Source organism: Podarcis cretensis (assembly GCF_951804945.1).
Source record: "Podarcis cretensis genome assembly, chromosome: 1".
NCBI classification, from domain to species: Eukaryota; Metazoa; Chordata; class Lepidosauria; order Squamata; family Lacertidae; genus Podarcis; species Podarcis cretensis.
Genome location: NC_137170.1, coordinates 4,125,462 through 4,153,086, shown reverse-complemented (window position 1 = coordinate 4,153,086; position 27,625 = coordinate 4,125,462). Strand labels below are relative to the sequence as shown.

Here is a 27,625-nt window from a genome sequence, read left to right as displayed (position 1 = left end):
CATGCAGCCCCATGGCTCTATAGGGAAGGGCCTTAGTTGGGTTGGGAGAGCAGGCGCTTTGCATGCCGAAGGCCCCTGGTTCAAATCCTGCTTCACCAAAGGCTGCTGCCAGTCAGCGCTGATGAAATAATAATAAAATAATAATAATAATAATAATAATAATAATAATAATAATTTTTTATTTACACCCTGCCTTTCCTGGTTCAGAAAACCAGGCTCAGGGCGGCTAACAACAAATTTAAAACACTTAATTGTAGAAGCAGCATAAAATACAGTATAAAAACATGAATAACAATAAAATTCAAAGTTCAGAAATCAATTTGGGGGAAATCCATCCAATAAGCATTAGATAATCCCCAGGGCTAGCTGGCTTGAATTGGTTCTACTTGTGCCAGGCAGGAGGCCAGGGGAGAATTAGCTGTGGGGTCTCAGAGCAGGTAAACTTCATAAAAGGGAAGGGGGAGGGAAGAAATGGCTGAATTCAAATTAAAGGCCAGGTGGAATAGTTCTGTCTTACAGGCCCTGCGGAAGGAAGTTAAATCCTGCAGGGCTCTGGTCTCATGGGACAGAGCATTCCACCAGGTCGGAGCCATCACTGAAAAGGCCCTGGCCCTGGTGGAGGATAGTCTGACTTCCTTAGGGCCCGGGACCTCTAAACTATGCTTATTCATGGACCTTAAGGTCCTCTGCGGGGCTTACCAGGAGAGGCGGTCCCGTAAATACGATGGCCCTGAGGAGAATTGCTCAGCTAAACATCACAATATTGTTATATCATGATGTCTGAAATGAGGATGTAACCCTGGAGAGGCAAACAGGGTAACGTCCTGGCAACTGTTACTACTTAGGGGTCGAAAACTTACACATTTTACTTACCTTTAACACATTGTTACAACTGTTATTTTATAGTACAGTGGTACCTTTGATTACGAACGGGATCTGTTCTGGAGGCCCAGCCGCGTCCCGCAAACCTCAAAACTGGAGGCGCCCTTCTGCACATGTGCGCAGAGCGCTTCTGAGCATGCATGCGCAGTGAAACCCAGAAGTATACACTTCCGGGTTTGCCGTGTTCACAACCCGAAGTTTACGTATCCAGAGGGATACGTAAGCAGAGGTACGACTGTACAGAGCATCAGGGGCTGCAGGAATAATGAGAAATGATGACCAGCTCCACAGTTTCTCCCATATCACAATTTTTTACATAACACACACAAACATACATTTTGATTCACAATATATTGCCCTGACAAATATTATGAAACATTATCACAGTGTGTGGACTTGGTGGAGGATAGTCTGGTGGAGTCCAAACCGATTTTGGACTATGGATCGATAGATCGCCCGGCCCTAGATCCTCATTATATTTACTCAGAGGTTGGTCTGCTGAATTCAGTGGGGCTTACTCCAAAGTAGGGGGTCAGCTACACTTCCAGCCTCTTTTCCCCAGGCGAAACCCACTTTTTTCCTCTGAATTGGAGCAAATGTCAATTGGGTTTTCTGCAGACTGGTGCTTGCTCTGATTCAGCGGTAAAAAGCAGGTTTCCCCAAGGATAGATTTGGGACAAACTGAAAACCTCTTGGCCCCATGCGTTCTAGGCACAGGACAGACAAGCCCTAAGTGGGTTTAGGATCGCAGCCTCTGTTGGGAGTAGATTGGGCACCCTTGAATTTACTTTCTCCTGCTTTGCAACCTAAACATCCCCTTCTGCGTTATCAATTTTTAAAAACCACGAGACTTGCAGAGTAGAGTTCTCTGTAGGTTCAGAAGCTGAGCGCGACATCAAAAGCACTTTGAAAAGAACATTAAAAATGTAACTTGACGAGGAGGGTTTCAGGTTTCTTCACTCTCATCTCGGTTTTCCCTACCACACAGCACCTGAAATCCTAATCCAGCCAGTGTGGTCTGCTGTTGACCGTCCTGCCCGGCCAAATCTGGCAGGCAGATAGTTGTTTACTCACTGGACATAGCAGACTGTTGTCTGGCGAGTGTCAGCTGACCTGTGGGTCACGTGACCTCCTTTGGTTGAAGCTTAGAGTTTAGACCACTAGAAGGTCCTCTAGTCCATGGGTAGGCAACCTAAGACCCGGAGGCTGGATCCTGCCCAATTGCCTTCTAAATCTATCCCGCGGACGGTCTGGGAATCAGCGTGTTTTTACATGAGTAGAATGTGTCCTTATATTTAAAATGCATCTCTGGATTATTTGTGGGGCATAGGAATTCGTTCATTTCTCCCCAAAAAATATAGTCCAGCCCCCCACAAGGTCTGAGGGACAGTAGACCGACCCCCTGCTGAAAAAGTTTGTTAGTCTAGTCTGTAGTCTACCATTCTCCAGTAAATCGCAGGTGCTTTACTGTTGGACTACAGTCTTTCCCGTTTGGAAGGACTTAAGAGCAGGAGTCAGCAACCTAAGGCCCGCAGAGGCTGTTTGACCGGTCCACAAGCCACCCCCAAACCGAGCTACCCGCTCACATGCTGCACTAAACTGGCACGGCACGGGGACTCACTTCCGCGGCGTCAGAAATCGCGTCTGCACAGACACAGACACCGAAAACCACAGACGTGCATGCTCACGCAAGCGATCCAGCCCAGGCAAGATAAACCTTTGCCAACCCATGACTTAAGAGTTGTTGTTGTTTAGTCGTTTAGTCGTGTCCGACTCTTCGTGACCCCCTGGACCAGAGCATGCCAGGCCCTCCTGTCTTTCACTGCCTCCCGCAGTTTGGTCAAACTCATGCTGGTAGCTTCGAGAACACTGTCCAACCATCTCGTCCTCTGTCGTCCCCTTCTCCTTGTGCCCTCCATCTTTCCCAACATCAGGGTCTTTTCCAGGGAGTCTTCTCTTCTCATGAGGTGGCCAAAGTCTTGGAGCCTCAGCTTCAGGATCTGTCCTTCCAGTGAGCACTCAGGGCTGATTTCCTTCAGAATGGAGAGGTTGGATCTTCTTGCAGTCCATGGGACTCTCAAGAGTCTCCTCCAGCACCATAATTCAAAAGCATCCATTCTTTGGCGATCAGCCTTCTTTATGGTCCAGCTCTCACTTCCATACATCACTACTGGGAAAACCAGACTTAAGAGTCTAGCTTTCCAAATAAACTTTTGGCGAGTATTGCTTCAGACTGACCACAAATGAGGGCGCTTTCATGCGGTACGGCCAAGCTAGCAGGCCGATCATATACATCCAAGTTGTGCCACTGAAGACAAACACAGAATCTTTTTGCATTTCTGAGCAGTGGATCCCAACAGCACATGTTTCCCCTGGGGAGTAGCGATGCTATTGCGCCATCGTTCATCCGACCTTGCCTTGCTGAATTGTGGCATTCATTCATTCTCTCTCTCTCTCTCTCTCTCTCTTTCCCTTTCCGAACTTGATTTAAACTCACTGCTCCTAATCTCCCTTTTCAGCGCCGGTCACGGTAAAATTGCTTTGTGCGACGCAAACCCTGGCCATCTGTTCTGGCTGCAGCTGCTGTTCCAAGACTGTAGTTAAAACCCTAAAGCAGAAATCATCACTTTCTCCACCTCCTCCTCCTTCCCATCGCCGCCTCCAAAATGAGGAACCTTCTGCATCCTCTTTCCGTTCTCTTTGTCAACACAACTTGTACAACTTCAGTCCGGGTTGCACAATCAACAGTGACTTGGCAAAAGTGGGGGCACTTATGGGGCAGGGAGGGGGGAGGAAATGAATCAACCTGCCTCCGAGGCTTCTGGGAGAAGGTTCCTGCTGCAGCCTCCTTTGAAGACAATGAGCGTTTTGTTGAATACAGATCTGAGCATTTCTCATTGATTGACAGGATGCAATGCTATTAGGATCTTAAGGTTCCCCTTGATGAATACTGGGGGAGTTAAATGCACGGCGCTTGTTTGCTTCCTGCCTTCGGTGGTCGATTAAATCAATCTCTTCTTGTTGATTAAAATGTTCCAGCAGATGAAAGGGGATCAGACCTCAATAGCAGAGCTCGCAATTCGCATCTAGAAGGCTCCATGGTCAATCATTGTCATCTTCAGTTGTTGTTGTTGTTTAAAGGGATTTTGGGGTAGCTGAGTTGGAAAGTTGTTGCCAGTCAAAGTGGGCATTCTAGGCTTGATGGGGCAGAGGTCAGACTCTGCAACAAGACAGCTTTGTATGGCTCATATGAACCTGGGGTTCTAACATCCCAAGCCTACAGGTGATGGAAGGGCAGTCCTGACCCAGGGCACTCTGGATGTTGTTGAATATCAATGGACAATGGCTAGGAATGATGCGAGTTTGTCTAGCAATGTGTTTAGGTGCTGCAGGCTATTGGTATTTTGTATTTTGATTAAAGGGGGAAATACTAGATGTTGTTGTTGTTATTATCTAGTCAATTAGTCGTGTCCGACTCTTCGTGACCCCCTGGACCAGAGCACGCCAGGCCCTCCTGTCTTCCACTGCCTCCCGCAGTTGGGTCAAACTCATGCTGGTAGCTTCCAGAACACTGTCGAACCATCTCGTCCTCTGTCGTCCCCTTCTTCTTGTGCCCTCCATCTTTCCCAACATCAGGGTCTTTTCCAGGGAGTCTTCTCTTCTCATGAGGTGGCCAAAGTCTTGGAGCCTCAGCTTCAGGATCTGTCCTTCCAGTGAGCACTCAGGGCTGATTTCCTTCAGAATGGAGAGGTTGGATCTTCTTGCAGTCCATGGGACTCTCAAGAGTCTCCTCCAGCACCACAATTCAAAAGCATCCATTCTTCGGCAATCAGCCTCCTTTATGGTCCAGCTCTCCCTTCCATACATCACTACTGGGAAAACCAGTAGTGTTTCCTTTACCGCCAATCCATTGGCATGTTAGCTGCGATTCCTGCTTTTCAGGGGGTTGGACTAGATGACCCTCAGGGTCCCTTGCAACTCTACCATTCTATGATTCTATGATCTTCCAAGCATAAGAAGCATGTCTGCTTATAGAGGGAGAGGGCCTCTCCCTAGTCAGCTCCTAAAACTGATCTGTGCCCCTGTGCTATCAAAATAAAGCAATAGTAGTAATGCTGGCCTACTTTGCAGGTTTGTTGTGATGGGTTAATAAGATAACCTGTTGAAGTTCTGTAGATCCCTGGTAGCGCTTTATGCCCGGAGTGCGCAGGCTGCATTCTTAAGTATTCGGTGTTTTATTAGCTGTGACAGTTGGTTTTATTGCTGATTGGATTTCTGAAATATTGTCGGCGCTCTGAGTGGGCCTTTTTGATTAAATGGCACGTAAATCGCAGAGCAGCTAAATCGCGGGTGTACCTGATTTCTGCCGTCAAACATTGGGTGGTGTGCTGCCGTGATATATTTTGAAGAGCCGGTGCATTGTGGGGGGGGGGATGGGGGGATGGATGGCCTCATGATAATTGCAATGCGCTCATCTCTCTCTCTCCCTCCTCTGCCAGTCGCACTCCTTTAGCTTAAATGTCAAGGCGTGTTTTTTTTAATCAGGGGGAAATTTCCTCCTCGCTGCAAACTGCCCTTTTTGTGGAGAGCGGGGAGCGCTTTGCAATATTTGTAGGATGAATGGCAGCAATTAATGTGCAAATGAGACCCTCTGTCTAAAGTTTCCTGGCTGAGCAGGTTTTCCGAGGCTGCTTTTAATTACTCCTTGTGATAACGGCCAGCGAGGTCTCTGTTGCTAGATGGCAACAGCCTGATACAGAAAAAACAATGATGGGCTCTGGGGTGGGGTGGGGAGCAAGAGCGAGTGAGCAAAGAAATGCTTAAGTACTTTCGGGGCTTTACCCCCCCCCTCCGTCCCCTGTGTAGGTGGGAAGACCACTAACAGAGGCAATGAGGTCACTTGCAACACCTTAAGAAAAAAAAATACTGTATTTTTCGCTCTATAAGACGCACGCTCTATAAGACGCATCAGACCATAAGACACACCTAGTTTTTGGAGGAGGAAAACAAGAAATAAAATATTCTGAATCCCAGAAGCCAGACCATAAGACACACCTAGTTTTTGGAGGAGGAAAACAAGAAAAAAAAATATTCTGAATCCCAGAAGCCAGAACAGCAAGAGGGATCGCTGCGCAGCGAAAGCAGCAATCCCTCTTGCTGTTCTGGCTTCTGGGATAGCTGCGCAGCCTGCATTCGCTCCATAAGACGCACACACATTTCCCCTTACTTTTTAGGAGGGAAAAAGTGAGTCTTATAGAGCAAAAAATACAGTAATTATTATGGCATAAGAGCTTCCACAAAGTAGAACCCACTTCCATCAGTTGAGTGCTGCTTGGAGCACCCCCCACCCCCCCTTGAGTTAATAGACTTTTCCCAGAGAATCTCTATATTCTAAAAAAGTCTCTCAAACCTTTCAATTAATAACTGGCTGCCACGTACCTATGGGACCGCCTCTCCTGGTATGCCCCGTTAAGGACCTTAAGGTCCACAAACGATAACACCTTGGAGGTCCCAAGTCACAAAGTGGTTAGATTGGGCTCAACTAGGGTCAGGGCCTTTTCAGTACTGGCCCCGATTTGGTGGAACACTCTGTCACAAGAGACCAGGGCCCTGCAGGACTGGACATCTTTCCGCAGGGCCTGCAAGACAGAGCTGTTCCACCTGGCCTTGGGTTTGGACTCAGTCTGACCCTTATCCCTCCCTCCCCTTATGGTCTTGATCCATGGGCTACTTTTAAAATGAGGCTGCATTTTAACTTGCATTTTAACCTGTATTTTAAATTGTTTTCTTTTTCTTTTTCTTTTTCCTCTATTATGTTTTTACTGTGATTTTATTGGTGTTAGCTGCCTCTGGCCGGGGAGGGCGGGGTATAAATAAAATTCATTATTATTATTATTATTATTATTATTATTATTACTGTATATAACTCACTGGAAGGACAGATTGTGAAGCTGAGGCTCCATGACTTTGGCCACCTCATGAGAAGAGAAGACTCCCTGGAAAAGACCCTGATGTTGGGAAAGATGGAGGGCACAAGGAGAAGGGGGCGACAGAGGACGAGATGGTTGGATAGTGTTTTCGAGGTTACCAGCATGAGTCTGACCAAGCTGCGGGGGGCAGTGGAGGACAGGAGTGCCTGGCGTTCTCTGGTCCAGGGGGTCATGAAGAGTCGGACACGACTAAACGACTAAACAACAACAACCTCCAAATGGGCTTTGATTGTGGGATTGGGGTTTTTCATGCATATGGGCTTTTCACAGCAACCACATGACCATTGTTAGCTTCAGGATGCCAGCCTGTATCATAGAATCATAGAATATTAGAGTTGGATGAGACCCCCAGTTGTATCTAGCCCACCCCTGCAAAGCAGGAATCTCAGCTATGGAATCCATGACAGATAGCCACCCAACTTCTGCTTAAAAACCTCCAAGGAAGAAGAGTCCCACTCTGCCTAATTTAATCCAGATTTATTCTTCCTGAGGAAATTTTTCATAAGTTTTTTTTTAAAAAAACCTGTTGCCATCAACCCATTTGTCAAAATGGCCTGTTTTGCAGCATTAAGCCCCCATCTTGAAGACCTATTGCACATCTTGTTGTTGTTTTTAAATTAAATTTAATTTAATTTAACATAATTATTACAAAATACAAGCAAAATACTACAAATACATGCATACGTATACATTTCAGATAAGCACACATATATAAAAAAGAACAAAAAAGAAAAAAAGCATCTGTAGAAAATCTGTAGAAAAAGAAAAAGAAAAATAAGAAGAAAAATTGGAAGAAGAAGAAATGTTGGAAGAATTTCTTCCAAATTTATTCTACAAATATCTCGATAATAAAATTTCATTGATTGACTTCCATCGCTTACACTGCACTTACTATTATACATTATATGTACGGAAAAACAGATACAATTTTGCTTAATCGGTTTGTCAGTTCACAATATCTTATATCAGCAAGGAGATTCCTTCCTGCCAGAATGAATGCAAAGACATAATAATAATAATAATAATAATAATAATAATAATAATAATAATAATAATTTATTATTTATACCCCGCCCATCTGGCTGGGTTCCCCCTCCCCACTCTGGGCGGCTCCCAGCAGAATATTAAAAGACGACAAAATATCAGACATTAAAAACATCAAACATCAAACATTTCCTAAAAAAGACTGCCTAGAGAAAGCTTGTACAGCTTTCTACAGGACTAAATCACTTCCAGCAGCCAAGCTGAGCTTTCTGGATAATTCCTAATTTCTGGGCGTCTCCAAAATCTAATCTAGGGGCTAATTTAATGTGACACTATTAGCAGACCTCTCCATCTCTATGAATTTTGTTTGACGCCACGGACAGAACTCATCCCCCTCCATCCCATAAACTTGTCCAGTCCCCTCTTAAAGCTGCCCAGGACCGTGACCTCCAGTGCTGCGAATTCCATAAATTAACTCTGCATTGTGTGTATAAGGGCTCCCTTTTGTCTGCCCTGAATAGGCTGTTAATCAATTTCATTTAGCCTCTCTATCTAGTATATGGAGCATAACAGAGCATAACAGTGTAGAATTCTGCTTCATTTTTAACAAGTTACAATGGAAGTGGAGCGAGATCTAATTATTTCAGGAGGAAAAGGGGAAAGTATGAACGGATTATTAGTAATTTATTTCAAGTATTTTTATTCCACGCTTCAGCCAAAAAAAGGGAGGGAAGGCTTCCAGAATGCATAACAGATATCAGTAATGAGACACTTGCTGCCATTGGGCGAATAATCTAAAAGACATGGCACCAAAGGAAAAGGTTTTAGGAGGGAGAAGGAAAACACAGGCACTTGCCCTTAATCTTGCAATCACCAGAAGGACTGGAAACAGCTCCAGGAGTGGAAGAGCCAAAGGTTGCTGGTTTCTCAGCAGAGCTGATGGAGAAACCCATCTCTCCATCTGCTATAAAAAGGTAAAGGGACCCCTGACCATTAGGTCCAGTCATGGCCGACTCTGGGGTTGCGTGCTCATCTCGCTTTACTGGCCGAGGGAGCCAGCATACAACTTTCGGGTCATGTGGCCAGTATGACTAAGCCGCTTCTGGCGAACCAGAGCAGCGCACGGAAACGCCGTTTACCTTCCCGCCGGAGCTGTACCTACCGTATTTTCCGCTCCATAAGATGCACTTTTTTCCTCCTAAAAAGTAAGGGGAAATATATGTGCGTCTTATGAAGCAAATGTGTGGTCCCTGGAGCCGAATTGCCCGGGGTGAAAAGCAGATAATGCTTTCTTTTCTTTTTTTTAGAAAGAGGGAAGGGGGTGTTGAAAGGAAGCTGCTGAGCAGCTGATCGGCAAGCGATCGGGAGGGAGATAAGGGACACTAGCAATAAAGGAGGCTGCCTGGAAAGGGGGGGTAAAAGCACATGGATCCTCAGGATTTTTGCATTGGGTCACCCCAAATTCACCATCAGATCACATAGCATGTCCATGGCTATAGCCTGCACCAAAAAAACATACATCCACTGTTTCGTGGGGCCGCAATGGCGCAAAGACGTGGTTACAAAGCACAGATCCACATGGATTCTCAGGATTTTTGCATTGGGCTACCCCAAATTCACCGCCAAATCACATATCATGTCTGCGGCCACAGAATGAACCACGCAAAAATCACACATCCACTGTTTCATTCAGAATATTTTTCTTGTTTTCCTCCTCTAAAAATTAGGTGCATCTTATGGTCAGGTGCGTCTTATGGAGCGAAAAATATGGTATTTATCTAATTGCACTTGACATGCTTTCAAACTGCTAGGTTGGCAGGAGGAGGGACCGAGCAACGGGAGCTCACCCCGTCGCAGGGATTCGAACCGCCGACCTTCTGATCAGCAAGTCCTAAGCTCTGTGGTTTAACCCCCATCTGCTATAGCCTATATGAAATAAATACAGCCGTACCTTGGATTCCGAAAACCTTGGTACTCTGATGCTTTGGCTCCCAAACGATGCAAACCCGGAAGTGAGTGTTCTGGTTAGCAAAAGTCCTTTGGTACCTGAACCTCCAACGGGGCTTCTGATTGGCTGCAGGAGCTTCCTGCAGTCTATCAGAAGCCATGCTTTGGTTTCCAGATGTTTTTGAAGTCGAACGGACTTCCGGAACGGATTCCGCTCAATTTCCAAGGTATGACTGTATAGTAAACGAACAGAGTAGTTCAGTCTTCTCTAAAGCGTGTGCCAGAAACAAGCCCCAGAGCATGTCGGAAGTCAGGACTGGATTTAGGTTTGATGAGGCCCTAAGCTATTGAAAGTAATGGAGCCCTTTATATGTCCAGCTGTCCTTTGTCAACCACAAATTGTTGCTGTTTTTTGTGTTGAATATATGCTATATGGTCATTTATGGACCTGATAGGTATCTAAAGCCATTTGAACATTTCCATGCAACCAGTCCATGCAGAATGTAAATTATTATTATTATTATTATTATTATTATTATTATTATTCATACCCCGCCCTCCCCAGAGATGGAGGGCTCAGGGGGGTAACACCCGATATAAAAACAAATTAATTGAAATACAACTTAAAAACAAGATTAAAATACAACATTAAAACATTAACACATTAAAATGCAGCCTCAGTGTGAGTTTCAGTGGAAACTCAAATCAAAAACTTTTTAGGGGATGAAAACGTCAAGTCTTCATCAAGGCTAACTATCCAGACTGGTCCTACGTGGGCCAGAAAAAAGCCAGGGAAGACCCCAAATAGGAGTTCCATCACAGGAGGAGAAAGGGAAAAAAGAAAGAGGCACCCTATATATAGATATATAGGCACCCTATATATAGATAGGAGCAAACCAGTGATATTTGAGGGAGCAGGCTAGCAGGCGGGGCCCATGACTTACATCACAGGAGCCTACACAACACAAAACACTGTTGCTGGATGTAGGTTTTATTTTGTTTTTTATCTTATATTTTGGAAATGTACATCCAGTTTTTTTCCTTTAAATTTTTTTGGGGGGAGCCCCAAGAGAGTGGGGGCCCTAAGCTATAGCTTGCTTAGCTTATACGTAAATCTGGCACTGGCACTTGTACTGGGTGCTAGACTTCACAGTCATGGTGGAGGCATCTTCCAGGTGACATCTTTGGCAACCCTTTTGTTTAGAAACAAAGTGGTGAATTTGAACATAAAAAGAGCTTGTTGGATCTGGCCTGTGGGCCGTCTAGTCTGGCATCTTGCCCTCACAGTGGCCAACCATGGAAACATATTAATAGAATTTTAAAAAATTCCTTCCGGTAGCACCGTAGAGACCAACTAAGTTTGTTATTGGTATGAGCTTTTGTGTACCTGAAGAAGTGTGCATGCACACGAAAGCTCATACCAGTAACAAACTTAGTTGGTCTCTAAGTTGCTACTGGAAGGAATTTTATTCTTATTATTATTTTGTTTCGACTAGGGCAGACCAACACGGCTACCTACCTGTAACTACTACTGAATTGTAGAGTTGGAAGGAATCGCCGGGATCATCAAATCTTTTGCCCAACTTGGGGCTCGAATAATAATAATAATAATCATCATCATCATCATCATCATAATTTATTATTTATACCCCGCCCATCTGGCTGGGTTTCCCCAGCCACTCTGGGCGGCTTCCAACAAAACACTAAAATACAATAACCTATTAAACAGTAAAAGCTTCCCTAAACAGGGCTGCCTTCAGATGTCTTCTAAAAGTTTGGTAGTTTTGTTTCTCTTTTACATCTTGTGGGAGGGCGTTCCACAGGGCGGGTGCCACCACCAAGAAAGCCCTCTGCCCGGTTCCCTGTAACTTGGCTTCTCGCAGTGAGGGAACTGCCAGAAGGCTCTCGGAGCTGGACCTCAGTGTCCAGGTAGAACGATGGGGGTGGAGGTGCTCCTTCAGATATACTGGACCGAGGCTGTTTAGGGCTTTAAAGGTCAGAACCAATACTTTGAATTGTGCTCGGAAACGTCCCGGAAGCCAGTGTAGGTCTTTCAAGACTGGTGTTATATGGTCTCAGCAGCCGCTTCCAGTCACCAGTCTGGCTGCCGCATTCTGGATTAGTTGTAGTTTCCAAGACAACTTCAAAGGTAGCCTCACGTAGAGCACATTGCAGTAATCCAAGCGAGAGATGACTAGAGTATGCACCACTCTGGCGAGACAGTCTGTGGGCAGGTAGGGTCTCAGCCTGCGTACCCATGACCCTGAGATCAAGAGTCTGCGGATCAGTATGCGGATGATACCCAGCTCTACCTCTCTTTCAAATCAGAACCAGTGAAGGCGGTGAAGGTCCTGTGTGAGTGTCTGGAGGCGGTTGGAGGATGGATGGCGGCTAACAGATTGAGATTGAATCCTGACAAGACAGAAGTACTGTTTCTGGGGGACAGGAGGCGGGCAGGTGTGGAGGACTCCCTGGTCCTGAATGGGGTAACTGTGCCCCTGAAGGACCAGGTGCGCAGCCTGGGAGTCATTTTGGACTCACAGCTGTCCATGGAGGCACAGGTTAAATCCGTGTCCAGGGCAGCTGTGTACCAGCTCCATCTGGTACGCAGGCTGAGACCCTATCTGCCTGTGGACTGCCTCGCCAGAGCGGTGCATGCTCTGGTTATCTCCCGCTTGGATTACTGCAATGCACTCTACGTGGGGCTACCTTTGAAGGTGACCCGGAAACTACAACTAATCCAGAACGCAGCAGCCAGACTGGTGACAGGGAGCGGCCACCGAGACCATATAACACCGGTCTTGAAAGACCTACATTGGCTCCCAGTACGTTTCCGAGCACAATTCAAAGTGTTGGTACTGACCTTTAAAGCCCTAAACGGCCTCGGTCCAGTATACCTGAAGGAGCATCTCCACCCCCATCGTTCTACCCGGACACTGAGGTCCAGCACCAAGGGCCTTCTGGCGGTTCCCTCACTGCGAGAAGCCAAGTTACAGGGAACCAGGCAGAGGGCCTTTTCGGTAGTGGCGCCCTCCTTGTGGAATGCCCTCCCACCAGATGTCAAAGTGAACAACAACTACCAGACTTTTAGAAGACATCTGAAGGCAGCCCTGTTCAGGGATGCTTTTAATGTTTGATGTATCATAGTATTTTAATATTCTTTTGGAAGCGGCCCAGAGTGGCTGGGGAGGCCCAGCCAGATGGGCGGGGTATAAATAATAATTATTATTATTATTATTATTATTATTATTATTATTATTATTATTATTATTATTATTACTATTATTATTATTATTATAGTCTCATTCTCTCCTGACCCAAGCCATCTCTTGGCCCACTATGAGCCCTCTCATAAGCTGAGTGCAACTCCCCCCACCTGCAATTCCCACCCAGTGGTATTCAGAAACCTAATGTGTAGGAAGAACATCAGCATCTGGATGAGTAGCAGGAGTATGCCCCGTGGAGGACCTTAAGGTCCACAAATGACACCACCTTGGAGGTCCCAAGTCGCAAGGTGGTTAGATTTGTCTCAACTAGGGCCAGGGCCTTTTCAGTACTGGCCCCAACTTGGTGGAACACTTTGTCACAAGAGACTAGGGCCCTGCGGGACTTGACATCTTTCTGCATGGCCTGCAAGACAGAGCTGTTCCTCCTGGCCTTTGGTTTGAAGTCAGTCTGACCCTTATGTCTTTCCTCCCCTTATGGTTTTGATCTGTGGGCTACTATAATAGGATGCGGGTGGCGCTGTGGGTTAAACCACAGAGCCTAGGACTTGCCGATCAGAAGGTTGGCGGTTCAAATCCCCGCGACGGGGTGAGCTCCTGTTGCTCAGTCCCTGCTCCTGCCAACCTAGCATTTCGAAAGCACGTCAAAGTGCAAGTAGATAAATAGGTATCGCTCCAGCGGGAAGGTAAACAGTGTTTCCGTGTGCTGCTCTGGTTCGCCAGAAGCAGCTTAGTCATGCTGGCCACATGACCCGGAAGCTGTACGCCGGCTCCCTCGGCCAATAAAGCGAGATAAACGCTGCAACCCCAGAGTCGGCCACGACTGGACCTAATGGCCAGGGGTCCCTTTACCTTTATAAATGAGGCTGCATTTTAACTTGTATTTTAACCTGTACAGTGGTGCCTCGCAAGACGAAAATAATCCGTTCCGCGAGTCTCTTCGTCTAGCGGTTTTTTCGTCTTGCGAAGCATCCCTATTAGCGGTTTAGCGGATTAGCGGTATTAGCGGCTAAGCGGCTATTAGCGGCTTAGAAAAGGGGGGGGAGGGAAAAAACTCGCAAGACTCGCAAGACGTTTTTGTCTTGCAAAGCAAGCCCATAGGGAAATTCGTCTTGCGAAGCGCCTCGAAAAATGCGAAACCCTTTCGTCTAGCAGGTTTTTCGTCTTGCGAGGCATTCGTCTTGCGGGGCACCACTGTATTTTAAATTGGTCCCCCCCCCCCTTTTCCTCCTATTATGTTTTTACTGTGATTTTATTGGTGTTAGCCGCCCTGAGCCCAGCTCTGGCCAGGGAGGGTGGGGTATAAATAATAATAATAATAATAATAATAATAATAATAATAATAATAAGTCTTGGTGACTGTGGGGCATTGCAAATTGCTCCAGCCAGAGGAATATAAGAGGACATCCGCTGGATCAGGCCAGTGTCCCTTCCAACTATAATATTCTATTATTTTATTACTGCAATGGTTGTTTCCATGTTGCTCATGGAGAGATTGCTAGGGCACCAGTCTCCATAGCGCCCCGGGGCTCAACAGGGCAGCAGAGCTTTCAGCTGCCGCTATGCTAGAGCTGGCAATCTCCAGCGAGCGAAGTGATTCATTCATTCGGAATAAACTTGGAGCTTGCCTGGGCAGAGCTTTTGATAACTCTTTGAAGAAGAAGAAGCGGAACTCAGGGAGGGGTGGGGAGGAAAGTGCTTGGGGAAAAGCACATAAAAAATGTAACCCGAGCAAGAGGATTTCAGGTTGCTTCAACCCCGTCTTGCTTTCCGCCCCTCCAGAACCTGAAATTCTAAGCTGGACAGCGTGGTTTGCAAAATAATAATAATGGTGTTAGTTAAAGCAGGGGAGGGAGAGAAGGTGAAGAAATTAGAGGTTTGGGAACGTGGGGTGCTGGAACTGTGAGAGCTAAACTACAGTTTCCGGAATTCTTTGGGGGGAAAATGTCCTTTAAAGGTTTGATGTGGAGGCAACCACACTTGTTTCAGCTGCAGGAGGCTATCATAGTTGCAAATCTGGAACAGAAGGAAACCATTGTTTTAGACAACTTAGTCAGTGTGCATCGTGCCGTACAGAGTACGAGAGAGCAAATCCCTGCCCCAATGAGGTTACAATTCAAAATTTGACGCAGATGAAACAGTGGAAGAAGGGGAGGCCGATGCAACCAGGGGAGCATGGTCTAGCAGTGGTTTAGTTGCATATGTTTAGGCCCCATCTGCTTGTTGCTGTTGTTTAGTCATTTAGTTGTCTCCAACTCTTCCTGACCCCGTGGACCAGAGCACGCCAGGCACTCCTGTCTTCCACTGTCTCCCTCAGTTTGAACACTGTCCAACCCTCTCATCCTCTGTCGTCCCCTTCTCTTTGTGCCTTCCATCTTTCCCAAAATCAGGGTCTTTTCTAGGGAGTCTTCTCTTCTCATGAGGTGGCCAAAGTCTTGGAGTCTCAGCTTCAGGATCTGTCCTTCCAGTGAGCACTCAGGGCTGATTTCCTTCAGAATGGAGAGGTTTGATCTTCTTGCAGTCCATGGGACTCTCAAGAGTCTCCTCCAGCACCAGAATTCAAAAGCATCCATTCTTCGGCGATCAGCCGCCTTTATGATCACTGCCTTGCCGTGGCGAAGGGGCTTGAATAACTCAGAGAAGCTATGAGCTATGCCGTGCAGGGCCACCCAAGATGGACAGGTCATAGTGGAGAGTTTTGACCAAACATGATCCACTGGAGCAGGAACCAGCAAGCCACTTGGCAGGGCATATCCCTGCCAAGAAAGCTCCATGGACAAAGACAACAGGCCCCATCTGCACTAGCCATTTAAAGCAGTATCATACCGCTTTGAGCATTCAGGACTTCTCCCAAAGAATCCTGGGACCTGTAGTTTGTTGCAGGTGCTGAGAGTTGCTAGGAGAGCCCTTTTCTCCCTGAAGTGCTTGAGCTCCATGACAGCGTGGCACAGTGGTGCCTTTGCAGTGGACATCCTTTGGCTGGCTCAGGGTGGTGGAGCTGGGAAGTATTGGGATATAAGCATGGGGAGGTAATGGGGGGGAAAGGCCACAGGATGCCTTGAAGGTCAGGCCAGGGCGCTTTTTGCTAGATCTGGGTGCACGTTGTTGTTTAGTCGTTTAGTCGTGTCCGACTCTTCATGACCCCCTGGACCAGAGCACGCCAGGCACTCCTCTCTTCCACTGCCTCCCGCAGTTTGGTCAAACTCATGCTGGTAGCTTCGAGAACACTGTCCCACCATCTCGTCCTCTGCCGTCCCCTTCTCCTTCTTCTCCTCTTTCCCAACATCAGGGTCTTTTCCAGGGAGTCTTCTCTTCTCATGAGGTAGCCAAAGTCTTGGAGCTTCAGCTTCAGGATCTGTCCTTCCAGTGAGCACTCAGGGCTGATTTCCTTCAGAATGGAGAGGTTTGATCTTCTTGCAGTCCATGGGACTCTCAAGCGTCTCCTCCAGCACCAGAATTCAAAAGCATCAATTCTTCAGCGATCAGCCTTCTTTATGGTCCAGCTCTCACTTCCATGCATCACTACTGGGAAAACCATAGCTTTTACTATACGGACCTTTGTTGGCAAGGTGATGTCTCTGCAAGGTGATGTCTTTGTTGGCAAGGTGATGTCTCTGGGTGCATATTGCACTTCAAAGGTTTGTCCAGACTGAGTTTGCTGAAAACATTGTGTGTTTTTCCTGTCTTTTTTTTTTTTAAGGTCCACTTTGACCAGTTTAAAGAAGCCCTCATCCTCATCTTGTCCAGGACATTAACGAATGAAGAGTCCTTCCAAGAACCAGGTAAGCCAGATCACGGATAGGCTTGGATTCTGGCAACAGTAAGGGAAGTGGATTGGGGGAAGCATGACAGAGCTCGGATCCATTTCTGAAGGTGTTCCAGAGCTTCTCGGTTTACACTGCTTTGCTCTGAATTCAGGGCCCTAGCTTTAGGCAGCTTCCTGCCCCAGCAGCAGTGCAGCTGGGCAATCTTTAACCCTGGCCTTGACAACCTGAGGAGATCCACCTTGAGCCGCAGCAAAGGTCCATCTAGTCCAGAATCCCATTCTCACAGGGGCTCACCAGGTTCCTGAATGGGAAGCCTGCAAACAGGATCTGAACATGACAGCCTGCTCTCCACATCTGATCCTCAGAAAACTGATATTCAGAGGCTTACCAATTCAGACTCTGGAGATAACACATCAGGAAAAGCAGCTGGTGGCCACTGATAATCTTCCAAGAATTTGTCTAACTCCCTTTAACTCCTGAAAGACCTACATTGGCTCCTAGTACAGTGGCGCCTCGCAAGACGAAATTAATTTGTTCCGCGAGTTTTTTCGTCTTGCGATTTTTTTTCGTCTTGCGAAGCACGGACTTTGGAAAAGCTTCAAAAATCACCAAAGTCTTCAAAAACCTCAAAAAAGGCTACCACACCGCGTGCTATGAGTTGCTCCTCGAAGTGAATGCACGGTTTTAAGAAAAAGGAAACAAACTTGCAAGACAAAGGAAACAAACTTGCAAGACGTTTTCGTCTTGCGAAGCAAGCCCATAGGGAAATCCGTCTTGCGAAGCAACTCAAAAAACAAAAAACTCTTTCGTTTTGCGAGTTTTTCGTCTTACGAGGCATTCGTCTTGCGAGGTACCACTGTACATTTCCAGGCACAATTCAAAATGTTGGTGCTGACCTTTAAAGCCCTAAACCAGGGACCAGCAACCTTTTTCAGCAGGGGGCCGGTCCACCGTCCCTTAGACCATGCGGTGGGCTGGACTATATTTTGGGAGAAAAAAAGGAACAATTTCCTATGCCCCACAAATAAACCAGTGATGCATTTTAAATAAAAGCACACATTCTACTCATGTAAAAACACCAGTCAGGCCCCACAAATGACCCAGAGATGCATTTTAAATAAAAGGATGCATTCTACTCATGGAAAAACATGCTGATTCCCAGACCATCCGCAGGCCGGATTGAGAAGGCAATTGGGCCGCATCCGGCCCACGGGCCTTAGGTTGCCAACCTCTGCCCTAAACAGGTTCAACCCTGTATACCTGAAGGAGCATCTCCACCTCCATCGTTCTGCCCAGACACTGAGATCCAGCTCCAAGGGCCTTCTGGTGGTTCCCTCACTGTGAGAAGCAAAGTTACAGGGAACCAGGCAGAGGGCCTTCTCGGTGGTGGCGCGCGCCCTGTGGAATGCCCTGCCATCAGATGTCAAAGAAATAAACAACTATCTGGCTTTTAGAAGACATCTGAAGGCAGCCCTGTTTAGGGAAGCTTTTAACATTTGGGGAATCATTGCATTTTAATATTCTGCTGGAAGCTGCCCAGAGTGGCTGGGGAAGCCCAGCCAGATGGGTGGGGTATAAATTATCTATCTATCTATCCATCCATCTATCTATCTATCTATCTATCTATCTATCTATCTATCTAATAGATATAAAGCATTTTTTTTATAAAAAAACAACAACAACCTCAAAGTTGGTGACCATCACTGCAACCACTGCCCACTTTCCAGTCAAATGATTGATCAGGTAGGGGGTGATTTGCATCCCTATAATTATTATTATTATTAGTAGTAGTAGTAGTAGTATTTTGGGGAGTCCATAAAAATGTGCTTTTGAGGCTGGATCAGGCACCCAAACTGTGGGTCAGCCCCCCCTGCCTGATCCAAAACACCCACCCACCTCACTCACGCACGAAAACAAAGATCACCACAGCCAACCACAAACAAACAATCACACCCTAGGACAACCCCAACCTCTCTCACCACCAAAGGAACACAAGTGAACAACACAAGTGACGCTGACACCAAACTCTACATACATTAAGCATAATAGAAACACCGCCACCCGACCCCACCCCCATCCATCTCCCCTCCCTCCACCCCCTTTCTTTTTTTCTTTTCTTTTTTTTTTCTTCTCCCCCTAATGCCTCAACAAATGAAACAGATTTGTAAAAATGTTACATGGAGGGGGGGGGGAATACGAGGCATTACACTCACACTGTAAAACAAGAAAACCCTAAATAAAATATTTTTTTAAAAAATTTTTTCAAGAAGAACCATAATTGGAAGAGGCCTTTAAAAGGGCTGCCCAGTCTCACACCTTTCACTCCAAAATCTGCACTGCAGGTCAACTACAGCATCCCTGACAGGTAGACCATCCAGCCACAAGTCAGATAACTCCAGTGGAGAAGGGCCCACCACTTCTCATGGCAGTCAGTTCCACTGTCACACAGTTCAGCTTACTTCTGAACAGACGTGAATGAGTTAGCACTGTGTAAAGATACAAAAACCGCTTGCCTTTCTTTGGGAACCAGATGAACCAGCCGGCTTGGCTGTTTGAGGCTCCCGAGCAGAGCTTCCTAAACTTGGGTCCCCAGCTGTTGTTGGACTACAACCCCCATCATCCCTAACTGGAAGGACCTGTGGTCAGGGATGATGGGAATTGTAGTCTGAAAACAGCTGGGAAATGCTGCTCTTGAGTTATTTTTGCAGCATAACAAAGGGCACATCTTGAGCTAGGCTCTCAATCCGTCTAGTTCAGGGTTACCTAACAGATTGAGGCTGAATCCTGACAAGACAGAAGTACTGTTTTGGGGGGACAGAAGGCGGGTGGGTGTGGAGGATTCCCTGGTCCTGAATGGGGTAACTGTTCCCCTGAAGGACCAGGTGTGCAGCCTGGGAGTCATTCTGGACTCACAGTTGTCCATGGAGGCACAGGTCCATTCTGTGTCCAGGGCAGCTGTTTACCAGCTCCATTTGGTACGAAGGCTGAGATCCTCCCTGCCCGCGGACTGTCTTGCCAGAGTGGTGCGTGCTCTGCTTATCTCCCGCTTGGACTACTGCAATGCGCTCTACGTGGGGCTACCTTTGAAGGTGAACCAGAAACTACAGCTAATCCAGAATGCGGCAGCTAGATTGGTGACTTGGAGTGGCCGCCGGGACCACATAACACCGGTCCTGAGAGATCTGCACTGGCTCCCAGTACGTTTCCGAGCACAATTCAAAGTGTTGGTGCTGACCTTTAAAGCCCTAAACGGCCTCGGCTCAGTATACCTGAAGGAGCATCTCCACCCCCATCGTTCTGCCCAGACACTGAGATCCAGCGCCTAGGGCCTTCTGGCGGTTCCCTCACTGCGAGAAGTAAGGTTACAGGGAACCAGACACAGGGCCTTCTCGGTAGTGGTGCCCACCCTGTGGAACGCCCTCCCTTCAGATGTGAAGGCAATAAGCAGCTATCCTATCTTTAAAAGACATCTGAAGGCAGCCCTGTTCAGGGAAGTTTTTAATATTTAACGTTGTATTGTTTTTAATACTTGATTGGGAGCTGCCCAGAGTGGCTGGGGAGACTCAGCCAGATGGGTAGGGTATAAATAATAATTAATAATAATAATAATAATAATAATAATAATAATATACCTACACTGGCAGGCAGCAGCTCTCCAGGGTTTCAGACCAAGCCCTACCTGGACATGCTACCAGGGATTGAATACTTCTGCATGCAAAGCAGGTGATTTACCTATTGAGCCCCGCCCTTCCTCCAAGCAGCATACCTGGGACAGTGCTCTCTTGCTACTAAAATAGCTACCCAGGTGTACCAGCCCTGGCCACGGCTCACCATGACAGGAATGTGCACAGAGGATTTTCTTCTGCCCAGTTCCCAGGCGCATGTCTGTGCTTGCAAAGCAAACATTTTTTAAAACCAACTTGGTTTAGTCACGCAAAACAAATACTTCACTGCAGGGTAACTAAAGGAGACAGTGCCGGTGAGAGCCACTGAGGCACAAAATGCAGAGCCTCTGCAGCTTCTGTTTCTCTTCTATTTTCCATCTAACTTGCTGATGCATTTAGGAAAAAAAGAGTTGGAACTTCTGCAACTTTAAGTGAATACATGCAGAGATGGGCAGCCTGTTTGGCAAGGCTTGGGGGGGGGGTGATGCCAAACTCTCGTGGTGAGTGATTTGTCTATCCATTGAGGTTCTGATCATACTACCAGTTAGAGCAGAGATCAGCAAACTTTTTCAGCAAGGGGCCAGTCCACTGTCCCTCAGACCTTGTGGGGGCCGGACTATCTTTAGGGGGGGGGGATGAACAAATTCCTATGCCCTCCAAATAACCCAGAGATGCATTTTAAATAAAAGCACACATTCTACTCATGTAAAAACACCAGGCAGGCCCCACAAATAGCCCAGAGATGCACTTTAAATAAAAGGACACATTGTACTCACGTAAAAAAACGCTGATTCCTGGAACGTCCGTGGGCCAGATTGAGAAGGCGATTGGGCCGGATCCAGGCCCTGGGCCTTAGTTTGCCTACCCATGAGCTAGAGCAACGATAGGAAGTCTCTGGCCCACGGTCCTAATTTGCATCTCAAGGTTGTTTTCTTCAAGGTGCACCCTCCTGCCCTACAATTGGTGACCCTATAAGATGTGAGCTGTGGGGCAGGTGTGGTGGCACCTACATAGCCCCAAGTCCTTTCCCTGAGTGGTTCGATTTCAGGGGGTGCGGTTGGCAGTTGGCCAATGTGCCTCTGGTTACCAGTATCTGGGTGATGGCTGTCTAAGGACATCTTGGCCACAGTGATCCATGCGATGGTCACCTCCAGGCTTGACTACTGTAATTCGCTCTACGCGGGGCTGCCCTTGAAGCTGTCCCAGAAACTCCAGCGGGTACAGAATGCTGCAGCGAGGCTCTTCACGGGGTCTCTGCCATGGGAGCATATTCACCCGGTGCTTTTTCAGTTGCACTGGCTCCCGGTGGAGTACAGGGTCAGATTTAAGGTGCTGCTTTTGACCTTTAAAGCCGTTCACGGCCTAGGACCCTCGTACCTACGGGACCGCCTCTCCTGGTATGCCCCACGGAGAGCCTCAAGGTCCATAAATAACAACACTCTAGTGGTCCCAGGCCCTAAGGAAGTTAGATTGGCTTCAACCAGAGCCCAGGGCCTTTTCAGCACTGGCCCCGGCCTGGTGGAACGCTCTGCCTCATGAGACCAGGGCCCTGCAGGATCTGATTTCTTTCCGCAGGGCCTGTAAGACAGAGTTGTTCCGCCTGGCCTTTGGCTTGGAGCCAATTTGATTCCCTCCCGCCCTCTCTCTTTTTTTTCTTTTCTTTTTTCTTTTCCTTCTCCTCCTGCGATGAGGCTACATTTTAATATTTTAATGTTCCATTATTTTAATGTTGTATTTTATTTTTGTTTTTAAGTTGTAATCATTCTTCTTGTTTTTATTATTGTTTGTAAGCCGCTCTGAGCCCGGCCTTGGCTGGGGAGGGCGGGGTATAAATAAAAAATTATTATTATTATTATTATTATTATTATTATTATTATTATTATCTTGGAGGCATTTGGTTGGTCACTATGGGAAATGGGTTGCCAGCCTAGAGACATGTTCCATGACTGTGGCAAATGATTTCCATCATTTTCCTGTCTTGTTGTTTTTTGACAATGTGATTTTATTTAAGGATTTAAGGCTGCAGTCCTAACTCCATTTACCCTGGCGCAAACCCCATTTAAGTCAATAGGGCTGACTCCCGAGTAGACGTGGTTCAGATTGCGCCGCAATTGTCTGTTTGTTTGTGTGCGTTTATGTGTTGCCCTGGGAGAAGCCATTACTGTGGTTTTTTGAATGAAACGATTGAAGAATAATGAAACACAAAGCTGGTCTCTGGCTTCCTGCCTTGGAACAAAAACCCCAGAATTGTTTACATCTTGCTGGTGTAATTGGTTCTTAAAAGTTTGTAAACCACTTGGAAGCCTATTTGGACATTAAATTGTGTATATTTATTTTATTGCTATCATTTAGTATTACGTTAATATCCCACCTCTTCTCAAAGTGAACCTTGCCCTCCCAGCTCCCAGTCCAGCACTTTAACCAATGCTGTTGTTGTTTAGTCGTGTCCGACTCTTCATGATCCCATGGACCAGAGCACGCCAGGCACTTCTGTCTTCCACTGCCTCCGGCAGTTTGGTCAAACTCATGCTGGTAGCTCCGAGAACACTGTCCAACCATCTCATCCTCTGTCGTCCCCTTCTCCTTGTGCCCTCCATCTTTCCCAACATCAGGGTCTTTTCCAGGGAGTCTTCTCTTCTCATGAGGTGGCCAAAGTCTTGGAGCCTCAGCTTCAGGATCTGTCCTTCCAGTGAGCACTCAGGGCTGATTTCCTTCAGAATGGAGAGGTTTGATCTTCTTGCAGTCCATGGGACTCTCAAGAGTCTCCTCCAGCACCAGAATTCAAAAGCATCAATTCTTTGGTGATCAGTCTTCTTTATGGTCCAGCTCTCACTTCCATACATCACGACTGGGAAAACCATAGCTTTAACTATACGGACCTTTGTCAGCATACACCACACTAATATTAGTATAATAAAATAAGTAATAACCGAAGCAAAGGCTTTGGTTCAATAAACAGCCTTCAGGACCTCTGTTATTGAATTTGTCTTGCCTTTCTCTACCTATCCCAGGCCCTTCTTTCTAAATACATACAGTGGTACCTCGGGTTAATTCGTTCTGGAGGTCCGTTCTTAACCTGAAACTGTTCTTAACCTGAAGCACCACTTTAGCTAATGGGGCCTCCTGCTGCCGCCGTGCCGCCGGAGAACAATTTCTGTTCTCATCCTGAAGCAAGGTTCTTAACCTGAGGTACTATTTCTGGGTTAGTGGAGTCTGTAACCTGCAGCAACTGTAACCTGAAGCGTATGTAACCTGAGGTACCACTGTAGTCACATTTTTTTTGTCATGTTTTGAATGATCAGGGCTGCTCCATCGCTTCTGTCTTGACCTGAGTTCCTAGTTTTGTTTGGTTTCTTACCTTTGTTCCTGCCCCCCGGGAATGGGCAAAGAGGCCTCAGTCCAGGCCTAGCTGCTGCCATCCCCGCCAAGGAGGGAAATTGAGCCCCTCTTTGTGATGGGACGCCAGACGCAACCACAGACCTCATGGTCCAAAAATAACCCAGATTGACTGGGGTTATCTCTTAACAGTGTGCATCCTGCCAAGCGATCGGTCAAATGGGATTATTTCTGGACCAAACTGAGAGGTGCTCTTATGCCGCTAGTGTGATGTTGTGTTAGCAATAACAATAACAATAATTTATTACAGTGGTGCCCCGCAAGACGAATGCCTCGCAAGACGGAAAACCCGCTAGACGAAAGGGTTTTCCGTTTTGGAGGTGCTTCGCAAAACGAATTTCCTATAGGCTTGCTTTGCAAGACGAAAATGTCTTGCGAGTTCCTGCGGGTTTTTTTCCCTCCCCCCCTTTTTCTAAGCCGCTAAGCCGCTTAACAGCTGATCCGCTAAGCCACTAAACAGCTGATCCGCTAAGCCGCTTATCAGCTGATCCGCTAAGCCCCTAAACTGCTAATAGCGCTAATCTGCTAAGCCGCTAATGGGCTTGCTTCGCAACGAAGAGACTCGCGGAATGGATTCTTTTCGTCTTGCGAGGCGCCACTGTATTTATACCCTCTCATCTGGCTGAGTTTCCCCAGCCACTCTGGGCAGCTCCCAAGCGAGTGTTAAAAACAATACAGGATTGAATATTAAAAACTTGGTATGCAGTTGTGATTCTGGGAGGAACCACGCCTAGGGCTTTTCACATTCCATGCAGTATTGAAGGCCCATCAGTTCCAAATTCTTCAGCGCCACTTGAGGGGCTGTTCTTGGCCTGACTCTGAAGAACAAACAGGAGTTGCATGAATTTCCTTCCAGTACGTTCTGCCCCATACTAGCAGGGTGCAAGCCTTGGGTCCTCAGTGAGCCGACACTCATTCCCCTTGATGGGCCACAGAGCCCTGCCCGGGGTGGGGAACCTGCTAGATTTGAGCGTTGTGCAGCAATCTTGGCAATCTGTTTATTTGTATACCTCTCGATTGTAAAAAAAAACCCACAAAAATTCAAAGAGTTGCTGGATCTGTCTAGCGGGCAAAGCCAGTGCCCAGTGGCGTAGCGTGGGTTGTCAGCACCTGGGGCAAGGCAAGTAATTTGCGCCCCCTAACCTGTGGATTTTAGCACGCCTGGCACCCACCCCCCTCCACAGTGGACGGCGACCCGGCGGCTCGGATCAGATTCGCACAGCCAGCACTGCAGTGAGAGAGAGTGAGTGAGCCAGGTAGGGACAGAGAGCTGCGAGTGCGATCACGCCCCCTCCCAAAATGTTGCGCCCGGTGCGGCCGACCCCCCCCTGCACCCCCCACACTACACCACTGCCAGTGCCAGATTTACATATAAACTAAACAAGCTCTAGCTTATGGCTTCACTCTCTTGGGGCTCCCCCAAAAAAATTTAAAGAGGAAAAAACCTGGCTGTACATTCCAAAATATAAGATAAGAAAACAAATAAAATAAAAACTACATCCAGCAACAGTGTTTTGTGTTGTGTAGGCTCCTATGATGTAAGTCATGGGCCCCACCTGCTAGCCTGCTCCCTGAAATATCACTGGTTTGCTCATTTCTATATACAGTGGTACCTCATGTTACGTCCGCTTCATGTTACATTCTTTCAGGATACATCCTGCAGCGACCTGGAAGTACCGGAAAGGGTTACTTCCAGGTTTCGCCACTCGTGCATGTGCAGAGGTGCAAAATGGCATCATGCACATGCGCAGAAGCGAGGAATCGCAACATGTGCATGCGCAGACGCACTGCTGCGGGTTGTGCTCTTTTCATGTTGCAAACAGGCCTCTGGAACAGATCCTGTTCACAGCCAGAGGTACCACTGTATGGGGTGCCTACATTCTGCATTGACTGTTATGTGCAAATGGCTTGAGATACCTATTAGGTCCATAAATTACCATATAGCATATATTCAACACAAAAAAACAGTGACAATTTGTTGTTGACAAAGGACAGCTGGGCAGATAAAGGGCCCCATAACCTTCAGGAGCTGAGGGCCTCATCAAACCTAAATCTGGCCCTGGGCAAAGCTACCATCTCCTCTTGCCCACAGGGGTCTCATAGAATCATAGAAGTGTAGAGCTGCAAGGGACCCCGAGGGTCATCTAGTCCAACCCAATGCGATGCGGGAATCTCAGCTGAAGCATCCATGACAGAGGGATGTCCAATCTCTGCTTTACAACTGCCAATGAAAGAGAGGCCACAACTTCCTGAGGGAAACTGTTCCACTGTTTAATAGCTTTTACTGTCAAAAAGTTTTTCCTGATATTTAGTCAGAATCCCCTTTCTTGTAACTTGAAGCCATGGGTTCGAGTCCTCCCCTCCAGAGCAGGAGAAAACAAGCTTGTTCCCTCTTCCATGTGACAGCCCTTGAGATATTTGAAGATGGCTCTCATATCTCCTCTCAGTCTCCTCTTTTCCAGGCTAAACATACCCAAGCTCCTTCAACCATTCCTCATCAGGCACACCTTCCAGCTTCTCAACATCCTTCTTAAACTGTGGAGACCAGAATTGGACCCAGTACTCCAGGTGTGGTCTGGCCAAGACAGAATCAAGCAGAACTATGACTTTCGTTGACACTAGACTTGTGTTGATGCAACCTAGAATGGCATTAGCTTTTTTTGCTGCAGCATCACACTCTTGGCTCATGTTAAGCTTGTGGTCCACTAAGTCCCCTAGATCCTTTTCACACGTACAGTGGTACTTCTGGATGCAAATGGGATCTGTTCCGGAGCCCTGTTTGCATCCTGAAGCGAACGTAAAACGTGCCTGTGTGGATCTTGTTTCGTGTTTTGCTGCTTCCACGCATGCACGTGACGTCATTTTGAGCGTCTGCACGAGCGGTGAAACCCGGAAGTAACGCGCAACCCGAAAATATTTAAGCTGAAGCGTATTCATCCCAAGGTATGACTGTACTGCTAGTAAGACAGATGTCCCCTATTCAATATTTGTGCATCTCATTCCTCCAGCCCAAGTGCAGAACCTGACATTTGTCCCTATTGAAATTCATTTTGTTAGCTTGCGCCCAGTTCTCCAAACTGTTAGGGCTGTGCTTTGCAAAAGGGTCTGCAAGGTAGCACTTTGAATGGGGCTTCTCAAATCAATTGGTTTCCAGGTTTTGCAGCGCCCCTTTCAAATTGCTGTCTTGTAGATCACATTGCATAAAGATTTGAAGGTGCTGCCAATCACCTGACCAGCAAGTGCCTCCAAAAAAAAAACATTTTGGCTGAGCCATGTCTTTACCTTTCCTGCACCAGACATTGTATCTGACATCAGGTGTCAGATAGGTCGGCATGACTTGACCAAAATGGCCTCGTGGGCCAACTGGGGAGGCCTGCAGGTCAGAATTTCCCCATTCTGGTTTTAATAGAAGGGGAAGAAATGGAGGCAGTGAGAGATTTTACCTTCTTGGGCTCCATGATCATTGCAGATGGTGACAGCAGTCACAAAAGTAAAAGACTCCTGCTTCTTGGGAGAAAAGCAATGACAAACCTAGACAGCATCTTAAAAAGCAGAGACATCACCTTGCCAACAAAGGTCCGTATGCTAAAAGCTATGGAGGAGACTCTTGAGAGTCCCATGGATTGCAAGAAGATCAAACCTCTCCATTCTTAAGGAAATCAGCCCTAAGTGCTCACTGGAAGGACAGATCCTGAAGCTGAGGCTCCAAGACTTTGGCCACCTCATGAGAAGAGAAGACTCCCTGGAAAAGACCCTGATGTTGGGAAAGA

At 47.0% G+C, this 27,625-nt stretch overlaps 1 protein-coding gene across 11 annotated transcripts in view; it reads left to right on the top strand.

Moving 5' to 3' along the window:
- The window catches only part of NIN (ninein), a 144,346-nt gene that overhangs the window by 27,662 nt on the left and 89,059 nt on the right, over window positions 1-27,625 (top strand). For all 11 annotated transcript variants that reach the window (XR_013839628.1, XM_079979024.1, XM_079979026.1 and 8 more), the window contains exon 3: window positions 16,728-16,809. Coding sequence is in view for 10 of the 11 variants with exons in the window: in XM_079979024.1 (XP_079835150.1) it covers window positions 16,728-16,809 (82 nt within the window). In the remaining variant the exon portion in view is untranslated. The remainder of the gene's footprint in view (window positions 1-16,727; window positions 16,810-27,625) is intronic.